This window comes from Lithobates pipiens, unplaced genomic scaffold (genome assembly GCF_037356315.1).
Source record: "Lithobates pipiens isolate NorthernLeopardFrog02 unplaced genomic scaffold, aLitPip1_a1.2 Scaffold_13, whole genome shotgun sequence".
In the NCBI taxonomy this organism is placed as follows: Eukaryota; Metazoa; Chordata; class Amphibia; order Anura; family Ranidae; genus Lithobates; species Lithobates pipiens.
In genome coordinates, this window is record NW_027507718.1 from 448,849,133 (window position 1) to 448,866,212 (window position 17,080).

The following is a 17,080-nucleotide window of genomic DNA, read 5'->3' on the forward strand; positions in this document are numbered from 1 at the left end:
ACAGACGAATGCATTATTGTATTATATGAGGAGGTGTACTGTTTATCTAGCTTACAAACTGGTCATAAACTTTGCTCAGGGTAGTCTGTAATCTGCACCTGATCCACTGACTCATGTCATTAATATAGTATAAACCGTGACAGGATGACATTCTGACTACTACATGGATGACCGTTCATCTCTTTGTGGGGCTAATCAGATTGATATGACTCATTCATGGCAATGAAGGTGTTTATGGTTTATTCTTCTATCCACAAATTTAAATAAAAAATATAAAACCCCTTCCTAATATGCTAGAGATAAGTGATAAAATTATTATACATATACATTTGTAGCGCCGGCTCCTGAAGAGCACACGCTATGTGTTTTTGAAATTTAACGTTACACCTGAACTGCAGTTTGGTTTGGGTATAATTATTAAAAATTTTGATCTCAGCATCAGTCTGACTGGACTATAGGGTGTACGGCCTGGCCATAGGGGGCGCTGTCTCTTCTGGCAGGCATGGAAATACAGTCTGGTTGGTTGCTTTAAAGTGGTTGTAAATGCTTGCAAACCACTTTGACCTACAGGTAAGCCTAGATTAAGGCTTACCTGTAGGTCCAAGAAATATCTCCTAAACCTACATGGTTTAGGAGATATTTGCCAAAAGACAGGCACCACTGTCTACGGCACGGAGCGCGCTGCTGTCAATGGCGATATGCCGCGAGTGGCGGCTCGCATGCGTGGGAGTGACATCACCGTGGCTCTGTTGAATGACAGCGCTGGAGCAGCGAGACCCACCAAGAAGATGGAGGCTCCTTACACAAGGGGACAGCGGTGACTTCGCTGGCTCCTGTGTCAGGTAAGTGACACATAATGGACTACTATGCGATGCATAGTAGTCCATTATGCTTTACCTGTGCAGGGAATCAAAGAGGAAGTAAACCCATCAGGGTTTACTTCCTCTTTAAGGTTACTTTCTCTCTGAGCCAGCCCAGTGGGAGTGTCACTCTTGATGTGCTTTCTGGGAGAGGGTACTTAAGATGCGGATGTCACGTGGTTCGGGGTTTCCGGTCCAGAAGTATGTTCTGACTCCATGGTCCTGGTCCTCCTGACCAGCCCCCAGGAGGCCTATGGCCTGGGGTGCGGATCCACCCGACTTTACGTCTCGGGGCTGGCTAGCCCGAGGTGAGGAAACTAAGGAAGGGATTCAGAAATGGTCCGGTGCCATCTCAAGTTGTGGAGAGGCCCAGCAACTTCGTAGTTATCCAGGGGAGGACTCTTCAGAAGAAGGCCACGCAAGGGTTGGCTTCTTAGCAAGAGCCTGGTAAAGCTGAAGGACTTAAGTGAATCCAATCTCGTGTGGACCGGCAGCAAGATACTGGTGCCACGCGAGTGTTCTACAAGTTTCTAGTTTCCTTGTTCATGTTCTATGACAAAGTTTGTGGCAGAGACTTGTTCTTGACTCAAACACCCTGTTGGCTGCTAGGCCTTGTGAGAGAGGGACTATCCAACTAGAGTGAACATCCAGCTGTGAATGGCTATTCTCTGGATTTATTCAAAGTAAGAAAGTTCTTTATTACTGACTTTGACACTAAGCCCTTGTACACACGGTCAGAGAATCCGTCGGAATGTGTCCTATCCGACCGTGTCGTCGGATAATCCGACTGTGTGTGGTATGCATCGGACTGATTCCGTCGGAATATCCCTCGGACCCAATTTTACAACATGTTGGAAATATTTCCCGACCAACTGGGCCGATCGGACATACTCCGATCATGTGTCGAGAATTTTGATCGGACCAAGTGCCACGCATGCTCAGATCAAATTCCTACATCAAAGCTATTGGCTACTAGCCTGAATATAGCGCCATCGTAACGAAATTACGTCATCACGTTCTGAAAGATCTGATTTTTCGCCAACTTTGTCCGACCGTGTGTATGCAACAGTTTCGGACAAGATCCGACAGACAAAATCCGACGGGCAAAATCTGACGGATTTGGTTGTGGAAATCTCCGACCGTGTGTACAGGGGCTAAGAGTACCTGGACTTTTCACCTAAAACTCTGGTCCTATATTGAGAGACTGTTGTTAACTACGTTTTAGCAAATAAAAATCCCTTTAAGCGGATCTGTCGTCAGTCTCTTAAGTTTCTGGGCCATCTACCACGGGAAACCCCTAGACACGAGGAGCGAGCAATAGAAGGTAACGAACGGTAAGCCCATTAAAATTCAGCCGCTCCTTTGGGGGTCAGTGCTACACATTATTATTAAAGTGGATGTAAACCCTCACATATACCCAGTGAAGTAAACAGCCTCAGATGATACACAGAGATGAAACAAATCTCTCTACATAAGTTTTACATGTATATCTGCTGTCTTCAGCTTTCTACACTCTTTAGAAAGTGAACATCTTGTTACAAATATTTCCTTATTCAGCAGTAGGTGTGGAGTCTGGGCTTACACTGTGTGAGAGCTGACCCCCCCCCCCCCCCCTCCACATAGGCAGAGGAACGAAGAGCTGCAGTCTGTATAGACAAGCTCTCTGCTCAACTATCTCTAACCTCCCTATCAGACACAAAATTCCAACTGCTTTTATCTTGTGTGTTATCTTGTGTGTCGGAGAACTTGTCAGAAGTTATCATGCTGACAACAGAGGAACGGACCAACAGAAAGACATGGGACTTAGAGCTTTGGAGAGAGGTAAACACTACAGATATAAGTTGTCAGAACTAGGTCAGAATTCATGAATGGGGGTTGCAACTACTTCAAGCCAAATTACAGCAAAGCCTGTGGATTTTTTATCCCCTACAAACCCCAACTCCCTAGACCACAACTGGTGGCCCTTTTACACTGGTGATGCAATAAAAGGGCCCTAGCATCCAGTTGTGGGGGCATTTATTTGTAATGAGGCTGTAATGGCAGTGATCACTTGCATTCATATGCAGCATATAATCAGTCTCTCATGCAGAATATCTCAGCTATACCTGTAGTGTCTCATGCAGAAATACCCCCAGCTATACCTGTAGCACGTCTCTAATCTCTGACCATCTCCAAAGTGTCAGCAGTCTCTGACAATCTTCTTTAGCATTACATAGCTGCATACTTTATACTGAATATTAATTTATAAGCTATTAGAAGTACAACTACTTAGGGAAGAGAGGGTATTGCAGCTGAGAGCCCCTATATCTAGTAAGTTGACTGCTACTACCCTAACTGCAATGGATGCATGTACAAAAGAAGAGAGCAGTGCATTTGTATATTAGCTTTGTGGCTACATTAAATGTTGGCTTCCATACGCAGTTTGGTTCTCCTGTCAATCAGTACTTCCATCTTTGCATATCTCTTCTGTTGTACTTGTGCAGATTCATGGCTGAATAACTTCAAATTAAAATTCACCATAAATGGCTCTTTGGAAGGCTTTCCACTGCATGCAACTCCTTACAAACTTGGATGGATAGTTGAAGTAGGGGTCCTCTGGGGAATTGGGAACATTTGGCAGTTTCAGTATAATAACTTATAATGATGGCTATAAAGTAAGTGATTGTGACCTGTTTGCTGCAAATAGAAATCTCTCTGAACTTAGCATTGTCCTCTACTTTCAGGTGGTTGGGCTCTCTTGTTCTCTGCTGCATGGTGACGCTCATTGTAGTCTTCTATTTCCTCGGTTTGCTATGTGGTGCTTGCGGTTATGACCAGCATGCATCTCCGACTACTAGAGGCTGTATCTCCAATACCGGGGGCAACTTCCTCATGGCGTGAGTATTACTTGCATTGTCAGTGGTTTAAGACTTCCAAGAATGTTCTAACTTTTGATATTCATTTTATTTTTTAAGCATTTCAAAGCAAACTAGACAAGCTGCTATCCTTCCTTTTCTTGAATAAGTTGCACAATGGTAAAAAAAAAAGAGGAAATGTCTCTTTAACATTTTTCACAGATTCCTGAAACAGATATACAGTAAAGTTGTCTAAATATAGATGTACAGTATGTATGAATGTACAGTATTTACATGCACATGAACTTTAATGGTATCCCAGTCTTAGTCCGTAGGGTTCAATATTGAGTTGGACCACCCTTTGCAGCTATAACAGCTTTAACTCTTCTGGGAAGCCTGTCCACAAGGTTTAGGAGTGTGTCTTTGGGAATGTTTGACCATTCTTCCAGAAGCGCATTTGTGAGGTCAGGTACTGATGATGGATGAGAAGGTCTGGCTCACAGTCTACACTCTAATTCAAGGTCTTCTATTGGGTTGAGGTCAGGACTCTGTGCAGACCAGTCAAGTTCCTCCACCCCAAACTCACTCACCCATGTCTTTATGGACCTTGCTTTGTTCACTGGTGCGCAATCATGTTGGAACAGGAAAGGGCCATCCCAAAACTGTTCCCACAAAGCTGGGAGCATGAAATTGTCCAAAATGTCCTAGTATGCTGACGCCTTAAGACCCCTTTCACACTGGCACTGCTCCGCGTTAGCACTAAAGTGGCGCTAGTTTTAGCAGAGCTTTAAGCCCCATACACACTATCTGATTTTCTGCTGATTTTTGTCTTCAGATTTACCAAAACCATATAATATGAGGTCAAACCTTAGGAGTTTCAATGTGTATGCAATCAGGCAGGCCCTTGCACTACATGGTTTTGGTAAATCTGAAGACAAAAATCAGCAGAAAATCTGATAGTGTGTATGGGGCCTTACTGTTTTTTTAGTGGCGTTTTTTTCAGCCCCCAGCAGGGTGCTTTTAACCCCCGCTAGCGGCCGAAGAAAGGGTTAAATGCGCCCGAAAAGTGCCTCTGCCGAATCGCTTTGCAGCATTGCCCATCCATTCCAATGAGCAGAGGAGGTGGAGGAGCGGTGTATACGTCGCTCCTAAACCACTCCAAAGATGCTGCTTGCAGGTGTTTTTCTAACGTCCTGCAAGCGCACAGCTCCAGTGTGAAAGAGCTCGGACTCTCACACTGGGGCTGCAGGGGAGCCGTTTTGCAGGCACATTACACATTACATTTTTAGCCCTTTAGCGCCTGAAAACGCATCCAGTGTGAAAGGGGTCTAAGAGTTCCCTTCATTTGAACTAAGGGGCCAAGCCCAACCCCTGAAAAGCAGACTCTCTCCAAAACCTGCAGACTAAACAGTACTGCCAGTAGTCAATTGAATGAACCATTCCCATTGGAGGCTGACACTTGCAGAGAGCAGTGAAATGACTGTCACAGGAAAGGTAGATGTGTATCTGATCAGCAGGCTGTGACAATAGTGGCTCCAAACTGAGAATAACTGAGTTGCAGCAGACAGACAGGAGCAAGGATTTTCTTTTGCTGATTTTTCACCAATGTTTTATTCTTACCCTAAATTGTTCATGTTTGGCAGCACTTTCTATGAGAATTCGTGAAGGTTTGCTTACAGCTTTGCAGAGGTTGGTCAAGCATCTACAGATGTGATCTGGCATGTATATTGTGGTAAGGCTCCTGCCAGTGAATATGGGTGTCATGGTGACTGACTGGGACAGTGCAGCTGTCAGCTATCCACTCTGCTTCTAAATAAACAGCTAAAATCGACATGTCTGTCCCATTTAGGTCATCGTGCTGTGCATACCATGTGTACATGTCTCAGTCTGCCTGACATCTCTGCATCTAATAAATAACTTCACTGCTGCAGGCAAAATCAGTAATAGGCTTCCACGGTGAAGCAAAGGTACAATTTTGCAGCTCTGCTAAAAAGCCCTATTGAAAAACCATAGAAACAATAGCAATTTAATTTCGATATGTGTTAAAAAAAATAATCTGTGATAATGGAAAGCTAGGGTGGATGGAGTATACATCGTTACATAGTCCAGTTGAAAAAAAGACACAAGTCCATATAGTTCAACCAATAAAAGGGGGAAAAATAAAAATAAAAAATAAAACTTTTTTTACAATCCTATATACACAATCCAATCCCTGATCCAGAGGAAGGCAAAAACAACAGCAAAGCATGATCCAATTTGCTTCAACAGGGGAAAAAATTATTTCCTGATGTCCCAAGAGGCAATCGGATATTCCCTGGATTACCTTTACCTATAAATATTAGTATCATATTATGTACCTTTAGGAAAGAATCCAGGCCTTTTGTAAAGCAATCTACTGAGCTGGCCAGAACCAGCTCTTGAGGGAGTCTATGCCACATTTTTACAGCTCTTACTGTGAAGAAGCTTTTCCGTATTTGGAGATTAAATCTAATTTCCTCCATACGTAAACAGTGCCCCCTTGTCCTCTGTGATGCCCTTAAAGTGAATAACACAACACCAAGTTCATTATATGGACCACTTATGTATTTATACATGTTGATTATATCCCCCCTTAATCTCCTCTTCTCAGGAGAGAATAAATGCAGTTCCAGGGGGCGTGACTTGGCTGCAGAGCGGAATGGCTGCATAACGGCACTGCTCTGTCCCACCAGGAGAAATCAAGCGGCTTACAAGCACAGGTGACCATTCGGGGAACACCTCCGCTCATCTACCTTTGCAGCTGACAGACAAAAAAGAGCTGCAGGCTCCCCAGGTCACTCTTCCCTCAAGGCACCAGTAATTAAAAACCACATAGTGGACGAAGATGTGCCCATTAGCCAGGAGAAGGGGGATGATCTGGGCTCACTAGCTTCATACCAGCCTCTAGCAACTCAGTCTCTAAGCACTTCCTAAAATCAATGATATTAACCCTCCATAAAACCATGCAAGCTGAATTCCGCTCCTCGGTTTTTATGTGTTCATAAAAGAATTGATCAAATGAAAGAGTGCACAGACCAAATTGAAAGGCAAGTGGAGGAATTTACTTATGCTTATAATGAATTAGTTGACGCTCACTCTGGGATTCAATTTCTAAAAGCCATAGTTGCGAACCTGGAGGATTGCTCCAGACACCATAACATAAAATTCAGGGGCATACCTGAAGCAGTTAAAAATTCAGAGCTGATCCCATTTATTCAGCAGCTTTTTCTCAAGCTCATACTATCTCTATCTCCGTTTGACATAATAATTGTTCAAGCACATAGGATCTATAAACCCAAACACCTCCCTGTGGCTCTCCCAAGCGATGTGCTAGCTCGCATAAATTTTTCCACATAAAGTTCAAATTATGCAGATGGCCAGGTCTGCACGTACCCGCCCTGTTGTCTACTCCAAAATTGCTCTTTCTTTATCATACATCACGGGACACAGAGTGAGGCTATTATTCCTTACCTACTGGGTTATACTTTCTTCTCCAGGTGAATGGAATGGTCTTTAGACAGGAAGTGATCCCCTATACAGTATATCCCCTCCCATACAGGAAGTACTTCCGTTTTTTACCAGTGTCTGCAAGGTGGATGGGCACGTTTGTTTGAGCTCTCTCGAGCTCCAGGTCTCGAAGTCCCAGCACGGGTCTAAAATGAATCAAGGGATTGACGGATTGGATTAATTTGAGACAAGCTTATGTGCTAAGATAAATGGTACCCATGCCTCGCAAAGAGTCCAAGGGAGTGGACCCTAAAACATGAAAGGGGTACCCAGTCCGTGAAGTTCCTCAAGTAACAGGAACCCGCCATGATGGGTGAAGATTAGGCTCTTTGTTTCTAAGGTGGCCCTGCGCCTGGATGGGTAAGTGAAATCCCCTCTTATTTATTTATTGGGAGGTGCCCCATGTGTGTGAAAATCTGTCAATATAGGTAAGGCTGGACACATGTGTAGCAGTGACTGCAGGGGGAGTTTTGTTTGTCTTTTGCTGTCTTGTTGTTTTTTGTTGATGGTCTGCACAAAAATTTGTTGGCACACGAAAATTCATTGCATGCGCGAACACGGGACCATGACCGCATGCAGGCGCAGAGCATCCCGGCACACAGCCATCTTATTTAAGCTGAGAGTGGCTAACATGCAGCACTTCCAGGGACAGCTGTGGGACACAGAGAAAGCTCTGAAAATCTTTCGCATTCAGCAGTTCATTTCTCCTTACCCGGTCACGTGAGTCACCAGGTGTTGGTTGGCAAGCTAAAGAGCTTAGCACGATTTTCGCCATAGGGACTTTGTGAGCCCTACTAAAGGGTCTCCCTTCTGGGGTGAAATACTAAACCCAGGTACTCCATTTTGTGGCTTGCATGGTCTTCAAAATAGAGGAGCAGGGCTAACACTACAGGAAAGGGCACAACTATGTCGTCAGTAGCTCCTGAGGAGCTTAGTCGAAAACCCTAGTGTTGTATCCCCTGAGAGATCAGAGGCTTACGGGTAATCTGAGCCACGGCACCTGTCTGGTATTGTGCCTACAGTCAGTGCTGCTGCTTCAGCCTTTATTACCAGGGATAAACTGTCCTCGGGTTAGAGCACAGGATTGCTGGCATGATTGCCTCCATCCCACAGGGTGGCAAGAAGCGTGACAGATCCCCCTCCCCTGAGCTTCCTAATTTGGAGTAGTAATGGGTTGCGGATGGGTGGGGAAGAGCTAAATGCCAAGAATTCTGTGGAGGGCCTGGCAGATGAGTCTGCTTCTGAAGAATCTGGACCAGAAGATGTCTAGTTTGGATTAGCCTCTCAGTCGCAGAAGATTTTGATCCAGACTCTTACTGAGATGGTTCGTTATGCCTGCAGAGGTTTCTGAGCCTCCCTTGTCCTCTTTGAGGTCCCTGAAGCCTCCTCAGGCTGCACAAGCTTTCCCCTTGCACCCACTGTTGGAACCAGGGGTGTATGCTGATTGAGAACATCCTGACAGGATTTTTGTTCCTCCTAAAAGGTTTTCCCTGTCATATCCATGGAGGAAGGGGCACCAGGCAACCCTCCATTCGGCTCTGTATGAATCTTCTGGAAAGGATGGTGTCCTCCTTCGAGTCAGTTCCCTATGCTTAATTCCATTCCAGGCCTATACAACAAGACATCTTGTCGGTTTGGAACAGTGGAGCACAAGTCCTGGATTACAATCAAAACCTGCAAAAGGGAAGATCCTTCCTCCCAGTGTCTTGGAGAGTACTGACCACAGACGCCAGTCTCTCAGGCTTGAGAGTGACGTTAGAGGGGCTCACAGCTCAGGGGAGATGGTCAAAGGCAGAGCAGAGCCTGCCCATCAACATCCTGGAGTTACGGGCGGCATGGTACGGTCCTGGATGGTGGAGCTTCAGGACTGCCCTATCAGGATTCAGTCCGACAATGCCACTACAGTGGCCTATATCATCCACCAGGGTGGTACCAGGAGCTGTTCAACTCAGGAGAAGGTGAACCACATATTCACCTGGGCAGAGGGACATGTGCTTGTTCTATCGGCGGTCCATATCCCGGCAGTAGAGAACTAGAAGGCAGATTGGGGATGGCCAGAGGTCGATCTATTGGCATCCAGGTTCAACAACACGCTACGGTAGTTTGTGTCCCAAACAAGGGATCCCCTGGCAATTGGAGCAGATGCTGTAGTAGTTCCATGGAACCAGTTCTCCTTGGTTTATGCTTTCCCCCGATCCCTCTCCTTCAACATTTTTTAGGCAGGATTCGGAAAGAAGGGGTTCCAGTCATCCTGGTGGCAACAGCCTGGCCCAGAAGGCCCTGGTTCCCAAAGATCGTGAGATTGGCAATAGACGGGCCATGGACGCTTCTGCGCCTCCCCGAACTACTGTCTCAAAGTTTTATATTCCATGGCATCTCAGGACCAGGGGTGTCTACCCTAGTGAAAGCCAGAAAAATGGTCACTAGGAAGATCTATTATAAGGTCTGGAAGACTTATATTGCTTGGTGTGAAGACAGAAAATGGCATCCTTGGAAATAAGCGATCGGGAGAATTCTCTCTTTTTTACAGTCGACTGTGGAAATCAGATTGACTTTGAGTACAATTAGGAGCCAGATTTCGGCCTTTTCAGTATTCTTCCAAAGGCCCTTAGCCTCCCATTCACTGATCCAAACCTTTATGCAGGGGGTAACTCAGTTGCTTCCCCTCATTAGGTCACCTATTTGTCCTTGGGACTTAAATTTGGTGCTGTCTGTGTTACAGAAACAACCATTTAAGCCTAGCAAGGAAATTCCATTAGTCTTGCTGTCACGCAAGCTTGCCTTCCTGATGGCCATCATCTTGGCTAGAAGGGTATCTTCCGTGCAGGGTACCATACTTGATCCTTCACCATGACAGGGTTGTGTTACAACCTGTTCCATCATTTTTGCCAAAAGTGGTTTCGGCCTTTCATTTGAATCAGGACATTGTTTTGCCTTCTTTTATCTCTCAGCCTCGTTCAGTGGAAGAGACTTCTGAACTCCTTGGATGTAGTGCGAGCATTCAGAGTTCATTTGTCTAAATCTGTGGAGGTCCAAGGATCAGACACCTTTTTTGTTTTACCAGAAGGACCCAAGACCCAATTGGGTCCGCCAGTTGGTTATTCAGGCCTATGGTCTGAAACGTAGGGCTCCTCCCTTTACGGTGAGAGTTCCTTCTACCAGAGGTGTAGGAACCTCCTGGGCTTTTCGCCATCAGGCATCTGTGGCTCAGCTTTGTAAGGCTTCTACCTGGTCTTCAGTGCATACGTTCACAAATTTTATTAGGTGGATGTTCGAGCAGCTGACAGGGCTGCCGTATAGGTCTGATGGCTATTGTTTTGGCAGGATATCTCTCTTCCCTCAAGGCTATTGCTCTGGGACATGTCCCATAATGTACTCAAAGAAAACGATTTTTTACAGGTAAGTATGGCGAAAAAATCCTTATTTTATTGACATCTCTGCCACTACTACACAGATGCAGAAAGAATTCTCTCCAATAACTAATGTGCCTGGAGACCACAACGTGGTCTATCAATGGAGGTACCCCATAAAGCTCCTGGTAACATACCAAAATCAAATCGTGCCCATGCACTCTCAAAAAAAGGTCACAAACTCCTTCATAACTGGGGTATTCCCATTGCACCCCTCAACAACAACGTTCCAGTGGTCCAGCCCCCCCCCCCTCCCAAAAAAAAAAGATTTCCTGGTCTACAGCTGGAAAAATCAAACCTCTAACGAGAATGTTCACTAAGGCGCTCTCCTGACTTATCTCCAGCTACTAACTCTCCTGAAGGTATAGCCATGTCTTGTCTCTCCACTCCCCAGGTTACAGATGTGCCATGCACACCATGCTTTTTTTTTTTGTTCTTATACTTACAGTATACTGCAATGTTTTACTGATCACCTTTTCAACTATCATGCTGTTATCTACAATGTCACCTATTTCCCTTATTCTACCCCTATGAGTTCTTTGGTTCAGTGTCTGAAGATGCCCTACTCTGGAATACTCACAAAGCTGTTATAAGAGAGATTCTGATAAGGTTTGGTGCACAGGAGAATAGATCCCTAAAACAAGCCATAGCTCAACTTCTCTAGGACATCAGAGTAGTTGAGCGCTCCCATTAGTCCACTCACAACCGCCAAGATGAGGAGGAACTGTGTAAACTAAGAACTCAACTATACTCCTTATTACATGCCAACTTTGACTACTATGTCAAAAGACTCCGCGCTACTTGGTATGCCCAAGGCAATAAGCCTGGCGCAATATTAACAAGACTATACAAACGCAAGATGGTACAGTCTAAAATATCCTGCCTTCTAGACTCCCAAGGAAAAAAACTCAAAAACAGATTCAGTGAATTTTATGCCAAACTAAATAACCTGAAAGACTCCACCTCAGATCCCCACCCTACCCCAGCAGATATTCACTTCTTTCTTGCATCCATAGACCTACCTCCTCTCCAACCTGAACATCTAAATTACCTCTCTGGAACCTTTACATATAAAGAAATTTGTAAAATAATCTTTAAACTCCTGCTACACAAAGCCCCTGGCCCAGACGGGTTTAATAATGAATATTATAAGTCCTTTAAAGAACTATTATCAACCCACTTCCAAAAAGCATTTTCCTCCTTTACAAACTCTGGTAAAATCCCCAAAGAATCCCTAGAAGCACTCATAGTGACCATCCCCAAACCAGGCAAAGCTGCAGACAACCCAGCTAACTATCATCCCATTTCACTATTTAATGTAGATGTCAGGTGAGTATATGGGGATCGAGATGCTAAAAGGGCTCAACTTTGCGGCTAAGTGCAGCACGTTCCTGAAGTTGGAAACAGGAAGCACGGTGCCCAAAGAAGCATGGTTAGCCGGGTGCTTGCTTGCAGTTCGATAAGCTTGGCCGCTGAGGGATAGCCGGAGCAGGCAGAGCAGAACTTGCTGTGTTCAGATGAATGCAGAAACCAGGAGCCAAGCCAGGGGTCATACACAGATAGATCAGTCCAGAGAATACACAGGGGCGAGCCAAGGACAAACACATGCAGGGTCCAGGTACAAGCCGAAGGTCAAGCCGGGAGATCAGGAAGCAGAAGCAGAGTCCAGGAGCAGGCCAAGAGTCGGGTAAGGAGATCAGGAAGCAAGGTCAAGGTACACAAGGGAGCTGAGGAGATAATCCAGCAATGTCCTGTAGTTACAGGCCAGCTTAAATAGGGCCACTGGTGCCAGCCTCTGTCACGCCAGCTGTGCGCCGTCGCACAGGAGCAGTATTGCGCATGCGTGTGCGCCAATGCGCACTGGTATGTGCCAATGCACGCTGATGCAAACCGGTATGCGCAGTTGCGCATGCTAGTGCACGTCTTGGGACCCTCCGTGGGCATCCATGAGTGTTCAGGGCGGCATTGCCAGCACCGTGACAGCCACGTTCCTGACAGTAGAAATAAAAATTTTCTTAAAACTCTTAGCTTCCAGAATTTCCCAATATGTCCCATCGCTTGTTCACAAAGATCAGGCAGGGTTTGTGGAAGGCCACCAAGCTTCTCACTGGACTAGACGAATCATAGACCAGATTTAGTGGGCAGAATACAGCCGAAGGCCTTCTCCGCTTCTATCACTTAATGCAGAGAAGGCCTTCGACAGAGTGCACTGGAATTATCTGAAGGATGTCCTTTTAAAATATGGTTTCAACAGCCCTATTCTCTCAGCAATATTAGGCCTATATTAGGCCTTCCCCAGTGCACGAGTGTGGACCTCCGGACTTCTTTCCAACCCCTTTGACATCACAAATGGTACCCGTCAGGGCTATCCGCTCTCCTCAATTATATTTGCTCTAATTCTGGAACCTCTGGCAATATCCATTAGATCCAACCCCTACATCTCGGGCATCAGTTGGTCCAGAGGAGTTTAAAATAGGCCTATACGCAGATGATGTTCTCCTTTTCCTCTCCAACCCCTTGGCATCCCTTCCTGAAGTACAATTTGGATCCGTTTCATTATATAAAACAAATGACTCCAAGTCTAGCATGTTGGATATTCATCTCAATCCTGTCCTCAAAAAACAAATTTCTAGTCTAACCCCTTTCTCCAAACAACTCTCGCCTCTCCCCTTTCACCAAACAACTCTCGTACATACTTAGACATTCAACTGACTGCACCTTCCAACAACATTATTACCTCCAACTACAACAGAGTAGTCAAAAAACTACACAGCATCTCTCAAGACATGAAACAAGTTAAAGTTTCCTGGGCTGGAAGACTTGCCTGGCAAAAAAGTTCCTTTTGCCCCACATCCTTTATTTCTTTATTTATTCAGGACACCACCCTCCCACTATTATCACAACACCTGAGGAAACTGCAAACCATCATCAACACCTTCATCTGAAATAAAAACACGCTTGGATCAAAGTATCTCTCCTTTGTACTCCTGCATTCTTGGCAGGACTCAGTGCACCAAACATAGCAAATGACTACAAAGCGGTCATCTTAGACCAGACTAAACACTGGTGGTCATCTTCAGAGCCACCATCCTGGATCCAAATTGAGAGTTTAACGCTCCTCAACTAGCGCTACACTCTCTGCTATACTCCTCAAATATCATCCGCCTCACTCCAAATTAAGCACCACTGTGGCTACCCTACACACCTAGTCCTCATTAATACAATTAACAGAAACCATACCAACTAATACTGTATACTCCGACTACTTCCGTTAGAGGCAACATCTCTCTTGTCTCTAGACCTTGAAGTAAGCTCTTAGATCCAGAGCGGCATCAAGCAAATTGGAGACCTATACAACAACTCTCTCTTTCTCTCACCCACCTCCGCCACCCAGAAATGGATCTCGTACCTATATCGATTACTCTCCTCAAAGACAGAAAACTCCAAATCTCCATCTATGTCATACTGGGAATGAAAACTACACTTCTCCATACCTCTCCGTCAATAGCAAACCTCTCTACAACTTCCACTCAAAATCTCCAAATGCATCACTCACTGGGAATCCATACACAAAATCTTACACAAGTGGTATTACACCCCAACCAGACTTGCCTCTATTTTCCCAGATCAATACCCAGACTGTTGGAGAGTGTGTGGCCACTTGGCCTCCCTCTATCACATATGGTGGGATTGCCTAAGGATTTCTGCTCATTGGTCAAATGTTGCAAACTTTATATTGTCTGTAAGGTCCTATGCCATATCGCTCACACCACAAATGGCTCTCCTGGGAATTGGCAGCCTGGACCTCCCTTTACATCTCAGGAGTAATTTCTCACATATTGATTGCAGACTAGTTCTCGTACACTACTGGGAACAAAAATCTTCTACCACACTAGCTGAAATGATCCAGACTCTTAATAATTTCTTGATGGAACTCGCCTTTGCCAAGGCTCAGGGCCGGATTAACATAGGGGCTATTGGAGCTGCTGCTCCATGCCCCTTAACTTAAGATAGGCGCATTAAAAAAGAAAAAGTCACAAAAAGTCACAAAAAAAAATATGATTGACTTTGAGGGTTGTGGCTTGGCGACCAGGGGTCACATAGAGCCCAAATGTAGGGGGTAGCTGAAGGTCTACCCCACCACTACTGGTCAGAATTTGGGGCTCCTATCACCTATGGTCCTGGAGATATGGGACTCCTTGCGCAGCCTGTCAGAAGCTACATACAGAGCGGCCAGGTTAAATACAAGCTGGCACACTCTGTCTGCAGCAGACTGAGAGGATGAGCTCACAGTGCCTCTCCTCGCTCCTTGCCAGAGGCACTGAGCTCAATGGATAGCTTGAAGCCTGCAGAGTTTGACAGGCAGCACCGCCTGTCAAACTCGCTCGCAGTAGCAGCATAGTCCAACAATGTAAAACTGCCATTCAGCAATGTAAAAAAAAAAAGGAGGTGGCAGCTGCACCTCATGAATGCCTGTCAGCTGCTGCTATACCACTCGCTGAAAAACAATCCACCACAGATCACTTTTCAGAGGGCAGTAAGCATTACTGAAAATGTGAAAGAAATTTGAAATACATTATCCATTTCACACTCCCCACCAACCAGGTCACTCCCCAGCCACTTTCCATGTTAGCCACCTCCCTTCAACTTATATCACAGGTGACCATTTCCCAACCTGCAGATGATAGACCCTACTCCAAAAGATATCACACACAGTTACCCCCCCACCCGCTGATTGATATCCTTCCATGACCACCTCACACCCCCCTGCTGACAGACCTCTCTCCCCAGCCTGTCCCCACATACCTTCTCACCTGCTGACCTGTGGATGGGGGAATCACTCCCGCAGTGTTATTGTGTTCTGCCAGTGGGGAGCCTTCCCAGCCCACAGAATACAATGATCAGTGTTGCTAACTATAGCTGGCAGCACTGACTGTGTTGGGAAAAAACTGACAGGCTGGTTGTACGCAAGTGAATTAATAGATTGACTTGTGTACAACTAGCCAGGCTATAAATAGATCGACTATAGCTGGTCTCTGCTTAATTGGCTTAATTTCAATTAATGTATGGCCCACTTAACCACTACGCAGTCCCTAAACATATTCCCACAAACCTTTACATTTTACCTTCCCAGATTCCTACATCCTTCTCACCTGTACATGGTGCCCACTGTCATACCCTCCACATGCCTCTCCTATACATAGTGCCCACTTTCATACCCTCCACACTCCTCTCCTATACATAGTGCCCACTGTTGTACCCTCCACACTTCACTCTTATACAAAGTCTCCACTGTCATAACCTCCACACTCCTCTCCTGTACATACTGCTCACTGTCACACCCTCCACACTCCTCTCCTGTACATACTGCTCACTGTCATACCCTCCACACTCCTCTCCTGTACATACTGCTCACTGTCATGCCCTTCACATTCCTCTCCTGTACATACTGCTTACTGTCACACCCTCCAAACTCCTCTCCTGTACATACTGCCCACTGTCATACCCTCCACACTCCTCTCCTGTACATACTGCCCACTGTCATACCATCCACACTCCTCTCCTGTGCATACTGCTCACTGTGATACCCTCCACATTCCTCTTCTGTACATACTGGCCATTGTGATACTCTCCCCACTCTTCTCCATGCTGCCAACTGTCATACCCTCCACACTCCTCTCCTGTATATACTGCTCACTGTCATACCCTCCACACTCCTCTCCTTTACATGCTGCCAACTATCTTTCTCTCCACACTCCTCTCCTGTACATACCACCCGCATAATACCTTCCACACTCGTCTCCTGTACATACTGCCCCTATCATACCCTCCACACTAGTCTCCTGTACATACTGCCCCTATCATACCCTCCACACTCCTCTCCTGTACATACTTCCCCATCATACCCTCCACACTCCTCTCCTGTACATACTTCCCATTGGAATACCCTCCACACTCCTCTCCTGTACATAGTGCCCACTGTTATACCCTCCACATTACTCTTCCTCACCTGCACATACTTCCCACTTTTATACCATCCATACTCCTTCCCTATGCCTCTTACACACAGAAACAGTTCTTTAAAATGACATTGAATATCCTCAATGTTACCGGCTCTAGAATGGGCATACTTTTGTTCCATCTTCACCCTGTTTTCCTTCTGGGTTCTGTGCCTTCGGTCACTTGCCTTGGCCGGGCTGTGTTGCTGTCACTTGCACGCATGCTCATTCACATCCTCTCTCTCTAATACCCCCTCTATCTCGCATTCACCCTCCCTTACCCCTCACCCCTCTCTCTCTAATTTAATTTGTTATAACAAAAAATTGTTTGCATTTTTAATTATTATTTTTTTAAATAAAAAGCCCCACCATAATCCTCAGCACCAGGTCCATGGTGTTCTTAATCCGGCCCTGCCAAGGCTCCCTGCTTTCCTGAAAAATTGGGAATCTTG

At 45.6% G+C, this 17,080-nt stretch overlaps 1 protein-coding gene across 14 annotated transcripts in view; it reads left to right on the forward strand.

Moving 5' to 3' along the window:
- Nucleotides 1-17,080, forward strand: part of PROM1 (prominin 1) — a 377,121-nt gene that overhangs the window by 252,960 nt on the left and 107,081 nt on the right. For all 14 annotated transcript variants that reach the window (XR_013272366.1, XR_013272373.1, XR_013272375.1 and 11 more), the window contains one exon: nucleotides 3,584-3,736. Coding sequence is in view for 4 of the 14 variants with exons in the window: in XM_077477743.1 (XP_077333869.1) it covers nucleotides 3,584-3,736 (153 nt within the window). In the remaining 10 variants the exon portion in view is untranslated. The remainder of the gene's footprint in view (nucleotides 1-3,583; nucleotides 3,737-17,080) is intronic.